Raw genomic sequence first — 11,112 nt, forward strand, 5'->3', positions numbered from 1 at the left:
CCTTCTTCGTGATTCCATGTTTTAAACTTTAGTTAGTGTGTAATGTTGTTGTTAGAGTATAAATAATATCTGTAAAATTCTAAAGCTCAAAGTCCAATGCCAAGCGAGATATTTTATTTAACAGAATTCGCCTACAAAAAAACGACCTGTTTGGGACTACATCCCTCTAGTTCCTGTAGTAATGACATCACTAAAACAGTTCTTTGACTAACCTCCGCCCACATCAATACACAAACGGGGGGCGTGGCCTTGTTGCGCTCCGACGGAGAAGAGGAAGAGCTGTGTTTGTGTTTGTCGCCATGTCATCGTAACGCTGTTATTTTCATCTCTGAGTCCAATCATCTTTGTTTGGGATTCCCAGGGACGCTGTACTTGTAGATTAATGGTTACAATTTATGTTTAACTCGGTTCCCGAAAATTATAATCCACATGTAAAACTACATGATGGAGCAGTTCCCTCTTTGTCTGGAGAAGGCGTTGTTTATGGACCACAACTGGTAAGTGTATTTTATTATTTAAGTTGGTGCGTTTAACAGTTTCTGTAACTTATTACACAAAGGGCAACGCTGTTTAGCTTTGTTAACTAGATGTTAGGTCTGTGCAAAAAAACGAATGTGATTTTCATGCGCATCTCGTCAGTAAAAACGCTCCTGTGATTATAAGCACATCTCCAGCACATGCTCCTGCCCACTTGCTTCTCAAAACTAGCCCAATCACGTTAGCTAAGATATAATTGCCATGTTCCTATGGCATGTAATGTAGACATGCGGTTGCATTGTTCCAGCAGTCTTTTTTTTTCTTTTTCTTTTTTAGCTATGAGAGTATGTATTGTCATTAATTTACAGGTGCCACGTTCTTATGGCACGTAATGTAGACATTTGTTTACATTGTTCTAAATAGAAACATCTTAATAGATTAAACCAGCAAAGCAAAATCAGGCCTCTTTGTGGATGAGGACGTCCATGTTCTGTGGGAGAAAATAGACTCAAATGGGTGTGAGCAGAGGAGTAAAATTGCTGGTTTAATATATGGCCATATGATATGCTGTTACATATGCTTTGTAACATAGGACTCTTCAAGGCTTGTTGTTAATTTGTCTTTTACCCAAATCTTAGGAGTATTGCACATCGTCTTGACCCTGGACAGTGGACTGAAGTCACAGGATTGGATATTGGGGTGACACACATCTACAATACTACTGTACATATTTTCACCTCTGTGTATGTTTTTATTTCAAACTCCAATACATTTGTTTCCTAAAGGTCTTTCCTCAACAGACCAACAGCATTGATTGTGGAGTTTTCATGCTCATGGTAAGCTATTAAAACAGGCTAGTAATGCTAGTATTTTTTTTTTTCTTTTTTTCTGGAAATTAATCTTTACTCTTTTTCAGTATGCCCTTTACACTGTGCTGAACACTCCATTCAATTTTACTTCGGTGAGCTTTTCTTCCTTAGAAGGTTGCTATAAAGTTTATTGCTGGTCATTCAATTCTAACAATACAACTAAATACTAATCCTGTGACATTACAATTTCTGTTAGCTTGACATGCCTGCAATCAGGGAGTGGTGGTGTCTACGTCTAATTGAGCGGTTTGAGACAGAGGGGTATGTGTATTAGTTTCTTTACATCTCAGTTTGGTGTTTCATTCTTTGTTCCTTTCTTGTCAGTAGAAATAATTGACCAAACTGAGGCATTACAGGTCACTAAATTATTTATACATTATACATTGGTTATATGTAATTATTAATTATAGAATTTATTATCAATGCGGCCTGTTTATTGTCCACAACAAGAGGTGTCCTATTGGGGGCCAACAATGTAGATTTTTTTTCTTTTTTAAAAGGCATGGGAAAAGGTTCGCCCACTGGACCGAGGAGGCAAGATGCCTGACTGAAGGGACATTACGACCACTTTACAGGAGTTTTCCAGGACTAACACATGACTTGCAACAACATGTTTTTGCCAGGAGGAACCGAAAGTTATCCAACCAGGCTCTGGTGGACTTCATTGTGGCAAGAGGAACCGATAACCACATTCAGGTACATGCATCAAGAATGCATTTTTTTAACTGCATTCTAAACCAATAGCTAGTAAATTAAAAACATTTCCATGTATGTGTAAGTTGTTTATGTCATTTTCAATTTTCTCTGCACAGTCCATCATCAATGGACAAAAAAAATCACAGTGGCTTGACACTTTTTCCAAGTGTTCCATAAAGAAAGTGCCTGTGCCATTGTTCATTGAAGATCAGGAACAAATTGATATGATCTACACTCACCTGACTTCAATTCTGAACAGTACACCCACACACACCCACAGTGACCAGATCAGATTTATTATGGATGTCCTTTTTCCAGAGGTAGGACTAATGTGTTAGTTGTGCTCTGCATGGTGTCATATTCACATTGTTTTTAATGTCAAATAATTTATCCATAATGTTAGACCATTGCGCTAAAAAAAATAATAGTTTTGTGCTTAATATAGAAAAGGCACTTTTGATTTTGTTGTAAAAAAAAAAAAAAAAAAAAAAAAAAACTAAACATGCAAAATGATGCTTGGCTTATTTGGGCAGTGATAAATCTCAATTCTTTCTCTGGTAGTCCATCATCTGTGCTCTTGCTGTTGTGAAACGTGTCCATCTTGGAGGCTGAGGAGAAATTCCTGCGAGGACCTGTCATTGACGCAAGGTACTGTAAGGATCCTATAAATTTATAAATAACCATTGTTTCTACCACTATGCAACTTTTGCTTTATTTATTTTTATCAGTGAGCGCGAGCACTTTGACAGCAGGATAGAAAAGCAATTAAAGAAGAATGTGGCAAGCCATAGGAGAATCTACAGGAGTCATGCTGTTAATAAATATTTTTGTGAACAACAATATTGTCTCTTTCTTTTAAATGACCCTTGGAATTTTAGAAAAGGGTTAAATTGTGTTTGTCTTCATAAAATGCTATGTAGGACATGTTATGTAGCTGTATGACGACCAATTGTGAATTGTACAGCAGATATTTCATTTAGGGTGCAAATGATTACACAGTACTGTATGTCTAATGGCCTAAATATGGTTAATATCTAAATATAGCTTAATATAAATTCACAACATCATATATCAGTCAGTCTCCTGTATATAAAAACTGCTAGGTCTGCTCTGCAGCCTCCCCATATAGTGTTATTCGCCGTATTTCCTTCTCCCCCTACTGGACGCATGAGGAACAACAGGGGCGTAAAACTGCTTGGGGCCTATATCTACCGGCTCCAGGTCTGCAGCCTCCCCATATAGGAGTAACCTAGCAACAACTCACTGCCCAGCAGAGACACAAGTGTTGATAGGCTATTACTCGTGAGGTGTAACCAATCAGAGAGCGCCGTGGGCGGGACATGGAGCAAGTCAATGAATACAGAGGCTGAGCCAGAGCCCTTAAATATGTTTTTCAACGGCTCTGGGCTGAGCCAGCCAAAGTAGCTCATTTTAATATAAAATTGACTTTAATCAAACCACGGATCCGTGATACGTTTTGTGATCCGTCTCGCCACTAATGTATAGCACTGATCACTTTGAGTGATAATAATGTAAATGTTCTATTTACAATGATATGAATATAAAAACAAACATGCAAATACATGTCACTATTTTGAAAATATATACTGTATGTCTGTGTATTAAATATATAGATAAACATTAAAACAAAAACTTTGTATGCAGTTAATCGTTTGACAGCACTAGTATTTACATATATTTATATTCATATACTTTAAAATATAAACATAGCATATTTCTCTGAAATCATACGTTTATTTATATATACATAAATATACACATCATGTAAACAAACTTAATTTGGCTGCGATTCATGTTTTGCACAGCACTACTCTCATTAATGCATCTTAATTGCAGAATTAACAGACATTTATACTAGAAAACAGGACAAAGATCCTAAGACAATGATTTTCCTGCACTGTAATCCACCTGTTGGGAATAAATGCTGGAATGAAAGACAGTGACACACTTAATATGGACTTTTTTTTTTTATTTGAGTAAGAAAATCTTTAGTGCCCACATCAAACCCAGCACAGAGCCGCTGCAGTATTTACATCACAAACACATCTGAGTTCTGATCGGAGGCGGTGCGCAGCTCGGTCCGCTCTGGGTCGTCTGGACACGGTTTAAATATTTAAAATATTTACAGTCCGGCAGCGCAGAACCTCCATGATCCTGTCCGTCTGCTGCCGGTGTCCAGTCCATCCACGCCTCGCAGTAAAAACAGAGCATTGACTTCTGATTCGTTCTTCAAAAAATAGACTCAAACATCAGCAAATGAGGAGAGAAGGTGTCTTGTCCCTGGTTTCCAGGAAGAAGAATGAAAAGGCTAATAAACCGAGAGACTGCAGTCAGACGGAGGTGATGACGATCATCAGGTGAGGAGAGATGCTGGAGATCTGACTCAGGAGATCTGGAGCCAGACGAGACAGGTGACTCTCACTGAACTCACACGGAGGGAAGATCTGCAGCACGTACGCAGGCTACACACACACAGAAACAGGGGTCAGGGGTGATGTGTGTGTGTGTGTGTGTGTGTGAGAGAGACGAGGGCTCACCTGGTTGGAGCCGGGGTTGGGGACGTTGATGATGCCGGCTGCTAGTTTGGCCTGCAGGTAATGGATGAAGGCAGATTTGAGCGCCTGCGTCTGGTTCAACACGTCCTCCTGGTCCAGACCACACGGCATGGCCAGCAGCAGACAGAAATCACTCTCTCCCTGAAAACACAGCAGTCCTACAGGGTCAACACTTCTTCACTGCGAACGGAGATGCCAGGAAAAAATGGTTTACAATACTCAAAACAAGTTTATATCTAAAGGTAGAACATATTTGATGCAATCTTTTTTTAAATAATGAAAATGTGTTCACTCTCAGTTCATCTGAGATCAGGATGAGTTTGTGTCTTCATCAGGTTTGTAGAAATGTAGCACTGCATCAGTGTCTCATCAATGGATGCTCTGCAGTGAATGGGTGCCGTCAGAATGAGAGTCTGATAAACACATCACAATAATCACAGCACTCCAGTCCATCAGTGAACATCTGGAGAAGACAAATCTGAAATTAATTAGCTCCAAACAAATGTGTGACTGGATTTTGATCGGTTTTAAACGCTGCTTGATCTGAGCAGATTTCTCTCCTGATTCAGACCAGAACACTTTTCACTGGAGGAAGTGTTATTATGGATTATGGAGAGCTGTGGATTATTGTGATGTTTTTATCATTGTGACGGCACCCATTCACTGCAGAGCATCCATTGATGAGACACTGATGCTACATTTCTACAATCCTGATGAAGAAACACACTCTTCTTCATCTTAGATGGCCTGAGGGTGATTAATTGTTTTGATGAGCGGTCCCTTTGAACCCATGAATGTGTTGTAGAGATCTGTCAGAGCTCTTGGCCACTGCAGCTGCATGTAAACTCTCTTCATGTGACGTACGGTCATCCTGCGAGCGACTCCCTCCAGCTGCTGAGCTTCGAGCCTCATCCTCTGAACGATGCGCAGGATTCCTCCAGTCTCCGGCAGCGGAAGAGAGCGCAGACCCAGAGCCTTGTTTCCACACAAGAAGTGCAGCTGAACCGCTGCCGTGTCGTTCTTCAGCGCCAGCAGGCCTTGCCACACTATGGGATATTTCTGTATGAACAGAGTTTATCCAACACAAAGTCTTTAGGTTCAGGTCTACTCTTGCATTCCCAACGCACACAGACGGTTGGTAATGAAGTGTTGTGTGGCTACATGTCTGTTTGTGGTTTGTGGAATATGGTTGTGTGTTGTATGAAATGAAATGCATTGAATTTTACAAAACAAAACAGTACTACACAATGATGGCCTCTTGTCAGGTCTGACTGCAAACACAAGTGTTACTCCCAAATGAACAATACTTGAGGATTAAACCATCACCTATCTATGTTTTGCATTTCATGACTAACCAGTTTGATCCTAAATATTTCCCAGACATGAAAATATCCAAATGATGTGTCATTAGTAACCCTTTGAAACAATCAATGATTGTTCTTTAAATAGTTTTGGAAGTGTGTGAAAAATAGTTTTAAGGTCAGTCACAATTGTGACCAGTGGGATAATGTGTGTACTGAATTAACATTTCTACAGTCATCAAAAATGTTCTCTTCTCTTAACCCATCTATTTTAAACCATTTAATCACATTCTAGGGGTCATTGTGCATAAAAACCCTTACACAACACTGACAGGAACACTATATTAACATATTTAAAATTTAATTGTTTTTTGTAACATATCAAATCTTTACATTAGTGCTACAAGCATTACAACACCAGTATTGTAACTTGTCACATCTAAACTTTTAATTTAGTGCAGTATTTAGTGATTGCAACATTTAAGTGCAGTTTTCACTAACAATTAAAATTGGATTTATATTGTAAACCCAAGTTCACTGTAATCCCAGCGGTCACTGTTGTGACCATCAAGATGTTTGCTCATGCTATGACCACACTCAACAAAACTGAATGTCTGTGAATTCATATATTAATTCTGCACACTACACACATCTTTGTCATATAGTTATGTTGACACTTTACTAGGCTTTTGTTTTGAAGCTTTGATGCAGCCATCATCTTCTCAAGGTGCAAACAGGACGTAAACTGCTCTGGTCATGTGACCACTTGCACTAACCATGTGACACTGCACATATTTAATTGAGACCCTTTATTTTCTCCATATTCCAAATCTCTTCAGTGTGTTGTTGACGACAGATACTCACCGTCAGAAGCTGCACCATGTTCACCGGCTGGTGTCCAACCAGCTCCACCTTAGACTCGGCTTGGGTCTGACTTGGCTCCGGCTCTTGAACACCCTTCGTTTGAAATGGAAGGCACACGCTTTATTAGCAGAGCTCTTAAAGTTAATAGATATTTTAAAATGATGCATACTCAAGCTTACCTGTGATGGTGGGATGCTGTGGGCAGACTGGTTAATCCCCATTGGAGAATTCTCAGCAAACTGTGCATGAGCAGGCCGGAGGTTCGTATACATGTTTGAATATTCAGGGAAGGAAGTCCCAGTTCCTGCTGTTATCAGCTGAACTCTTTGAGGAGAAGCCATGGGAGGCATTGCACTACGGATCGCCATCATTCCCTCCTTACTGGAAGGTGACTGTGCCTCTTTAGTTCAGACGCTTTCGAGGAGTCCTTCTCAGATACTGCCTTTGCTAACAAGTGCGGCCGAGGAGAAAGAGACGCCGCCATGCTAGGAGCAGTCGAGGAGGGCGGTATGTTTTCGGGGACGTGCCCCTGGTGTAACTCTGCAGTGGGGCGATCGCTCTGCTGGTGGTGCATGAGCACTCGCATGTCTCTGTTGAATCGATCAAGAGGTAAACCACTGTGGAGAGCTCCACGATATTCTGCTGGTATGGAGTCTTGTTTGAGTTGAGCAGCCGGTGATCTTGCATTGGCTGGGTTCACCTTGAGGACCATCTCCCTGTTCCCCATGGCCTGAGGAGACGTGGGTCGCTGCTGGCCAGGGGCCCAAGAGGAAGTGAGGCTCTCCGAGTGAATCCCATAGTTCATCATAGAGAGAGGAGGAGTGTTCACTCGTACCTCCCCCTGGGTGAGGTGACCTATTGCACCGACGCGGTGCGGTGACATCCTTCCAATGCTACCGTGAGGGTTGTGTGGAGGCATGATCACCGACTGCTCTGAGTGGTGGACGGTGGAAACATACTGGGACAGAGGGTTTAATCCAGGGGGAAGGACCACAGACACACTTTCGGAGACGAAGAGCCCATAGGAGATGACACTTTGGGAAAAGGAGAATGAGGGTGTCCAGATTTCCGTGGAGATCTCGGCTCCTGCTTAGGTTGAATGAGTGATGGAGTTCTGTCTGTCGGTGTGCCAGCTATGAAGCCAACATGATTGCCTGCTGCTGAAGGAAGGTGTGGACTTCTAGCAGGACTAATAGTTGGAACCCCAAGCAGGTTTCTCCACGTTGAGAGACTCTGGTGCATCTCCCTTCTTAGGGTGCTTCATCACCATTGAGTATTCTGAATGGTAACTCATGACCTGTGATGGGCCAGGAGCTTGCTGCAATAGTTTAACAACTCCACTTTGAACTGGAGCATATGCGGATTCTAACTTGTCCAGTGCTGATTCTTGCTTAATCATGGAGACGTTTGATTGTGATTTTATTGAATGTCCATGATCTGAAGGAAGTGGGCATTTTGAAGATGGTGGCTGGGAGGCAGTGTAAAGTTCCTGCTTGATCTGTGGCACTGACACCAGCTGCTGTGACTCCATGTCCACAGCACTGGCAGGTGGGATCTGGCTGATTTTGGCACTTATACGCAGTGGTCCCTCCATTTTCTGTCCAGAATGACTCAGCACCACAACACCTTCTGATGTCTGAACTCTAAGTCCTGTGCTAGAACCTGTACTCAAAGATGTGCTCTCCACTATATAGCGACCAGCATTTCCACCTTCCTCACCAACTGCTGGACCATGGTACGTACTGCTTTCCTCCAAGCTTGGCTGGTAAATCTGTTTTGGAGGTTGCTTGTCAAGGCGATTTCCAATCGGAGCATTTGACTTCTCCTCTGCATCAGGGGGATTGCAAACACGACTGATAACGGAGGTAGGAGTGGAAGCAATAACAGAAATCACTGACTTCTCACTGAAGATCTGTTTAGTTTCTGTGGATGGTATAGAAGCAGGCTGTCGCACTACAGGTTGGGCTGAAACAGGGAGTGGTCTCTTATCTTGAGGAGCACTCTTGCTAGTTATCACATCTGATGTAATGTCACTTTCCTCAAAGGATGAGTGTGCATATTCCCGGATGTAGCACCGAGTTCCAAGACTGGGACAGTTCTAGGCTTTGTGAGGATTTTGCACAAATTATCAGAGTTGGCGTTATTTGCAGGGGTGTCTGAGGGTAATGTAGGGGTCTCCATCGGGGCTACAGATGTCAGCGGTGGAGAGAGGACCCCAGCTTCTTTCGGCTGATTGAAACACTCTGTTGGGGAAACAGAAATCCTACTTGGGTTTGAGGGCAAGTTCTTGAGACAAGTTCTCGTTGGAGATAGTGAAGGAGATGTGTTCTTGTATGAATAGGACTGGTATTTGGATGACGTTGGGCTTCTGCTAATAGATTGAGAGGATTTTGGGATATCCATCTCAGTTTTAAGAGGCGACTCAGGTTCATTTGGAATATCCGCATTAGGATCCATTAAACTTAGACGCTGCTTGGAAGATGAAGTAATGACAACAGCTGTACTTGCTGGTGATCTTTCTGTGGCTGCAGGAAGTTCTGCAGATGACGACTCTAATGACTTCCCAGGAATATTTTCAGCCTCCAAAACTACATCTTTAACGAGTTCCTTTTTGCTTCCAGCAGCCTTTTGGCCTTTGCCCTTCTTTTGAAGTTTTTGCTCTGCCTTTACACCCTTTTCTGGGAGTGGTTACGGTCTCCTCCTGAACAACTGCTGTGCTAACACAGGTTTCAGATACTTTTGAATCAGGTCTAAGACTCTGCACTTCAGGATCGGTTTCTACAACAGAGTTCAGTCTGTTCTGTTCTGTGTTCTCTGATGTGATGGAATCTATAGCAGCAGCAAGCTCCGTTTCACTAGACTGATTTGCAGGCTTTTCTTCTTCTGAGACATGCTCTGGTTCTTCAGCTATCGGACGCTGTGCCTTTGTCAGGTTACTTTTAAACTGAAGAGGAGGAGCATCTTCTGTGAGCTTGGCAATATTCTCAACAGCTTGTTCAAGCTCCAACTCTTGAGCCAGCGAAGCTACATGAGGCTCAATGGCTTTTGTTACAGCAGGCAAAGTCTCCCTTTCACTATTAACATCATCCATGGCATCATTTCAAATTTAACTTCTAGTACCTCATCCTTTGAGGACACACCAGTTGAGCTATTCTGGGAGACTCATCTGTTCCAGGTTCTTCTTCACTAGTCTGAAGCATTGCCTTTACTTCGGTCACATCAAGACGGATTCTAAGGTTTTTAAGAACAGGAGGATTTTCTTCAGTAATGAGTTTGGGACTTTCCTGTATTTTCTCCATTTTGTCTCCTTTCTTTCCGATTACAGATGTTGATGCATTTCCTGGACTGACTCCTTCTGTGTAGGGGGTGAGAATTTGCCTTTACTCACTTTGGGAACCCCTCACTACTTGTTTCACTGCCATCCTTAGACTCAGTTGATTTTGACCGTTCAACTTTGCACGCTGGTACATCCTCTGCTTGGCGTCGATTCTTAGGGGGGCGTCCCCGTTTCGATGTTGATGGTGCAGCAACAGCCTCTAGTTCAGAACCTACATCTCTATCTAAACCACGCTTCCGTCCACCACGAGGTGATTCAGCATCTTTTCCGGTCTGCAGACCAGTTTCATCTTCAATTGGTGTAGCATAGACCGAGCGCACATTTCTACGTCTTGCCCTACCAGAGTGTGTATTTTGCTCTGTACCTGGTTCCATTTCTATGCTGTGCACAGGTGACTTACTTAATGACTTTGATTCAGGTGTTGTCTTGAATGCTTCTCCTCTTGGAGAAGATGAACGTTTGAGCTTCTCTTTGTCAATGCGCTCACTTTTGCGGGTGCTTTGTTTGTCTGGGGTAGCAGGCAGAGTTGTAGTTACTGGTGTGGTAGGCGAGGATTTAGCCCTTTTATTTCTTGACTTTGGAGGGGATGACACAGCTTCTCCAACTGGATAATTATCAGCACATTTCTGATCATCTGCATTATCAAATTCAGACTCTGGTGCCTCAGGTGGCTCAGGTTCTTTTTCATGTTGCTCTGCAGAAATATGTGAGAATGGACTTGGTGATTTGGGAAACATCACTGGAGGGTCTGCCATTGGCTGTGCATTATTGGATGGTGTTTTATTGCTTGGGAGCTGTTCTGCAACTACTTTAGTGGTGTCATGAGCACTTTCAGAGTCATCAGCCTTCAATACCATCTCCTCTGCTGGGATCTTTAACTCTTGGCTTTCTGAAGAATTTGCTTCTGAGAGTTGATCGGTCAAAGGCTGCATTAGCTGGTCAGTGGGCTGTTCAGGCTCTTTGTCTTCATCCTTCATAGAAGAATTGGAGAA

At 42.4% G+C, this 11,112-nt stretch overlaps 1 protein-coding gene and 1 pseudogene across 1 annotated transcript; one reads left to right on the plus strand and one right to left on the minus strand.

Annotated features, from left to right (window-relative positions):
• Positions 1-1,127: 1,127 nt before the first annotated feature.
• On the plus strand, positions 1,128-2,412 carry LOC113078493 (PWWP domain-containing protein MUM1L1-like). Its single transcript, XM_026250792.1, has 6 exons — positions 1,128-1,176; positions 1,263-1,313; positions 1,394-1,438; positions 1,543-1,607; positions 1,970-2,042; positions 2,159-2,412. Exons 2-6 carry the CDS (start codon positions 1,305-1,307, stop codon positions 2,378-2,380), a joined length of 414 nt encoding a protein of 137 aa, XP_026106577.1. The 5' UTR covers positions 1,128-1,176; positions 1,263-1,304; the 3' UTR covers positions 2,381-2,412.
• Positions 2,413-4,015: 1,603 nt separating this feature from the next.
• LOC113078491 (msx2-interacting protein-like) lies at positions 4,016-11,109 on the minus strand (annotated as a pseudogene).
• Positions 11,110-11,112: the final 3 nt, after the last annotated feature.

This window comes from Carassius auratus, unplaced genomic scaffold, assembly GCF_003368295.1.
Source record: "Carassius auratus strain Wakin unplaced genomic scaffold, ASM336829v1 scaf_tig00025795, whole genome shotgun sequence".
Classification (NCBI taxonomy): Eukaryota; Metazoa; Chordata; class Actinopteri; order Cypriniformes; family Cyprinidae; genus Carassius; species Carassius auratus.

Coding starts and splice junctions, on each gene's coding strand:
- LOC113078493 (XM_026250792.1), top strand. Junction 1,439..1,542: donor CTCCATTCAATTTTACTTCG/GTGAGCTTTTCT, acceptor AATTTCTGTTAG/CTTGACATGCCTGCAATCAG. Junction 1,608..1,969: donor GAGCGGTTTGAGACAGAGGG/GTATGTGTATTA, acceptor TGTTTTTGCCAG/GAGGAACCGAAAGTTATCCA.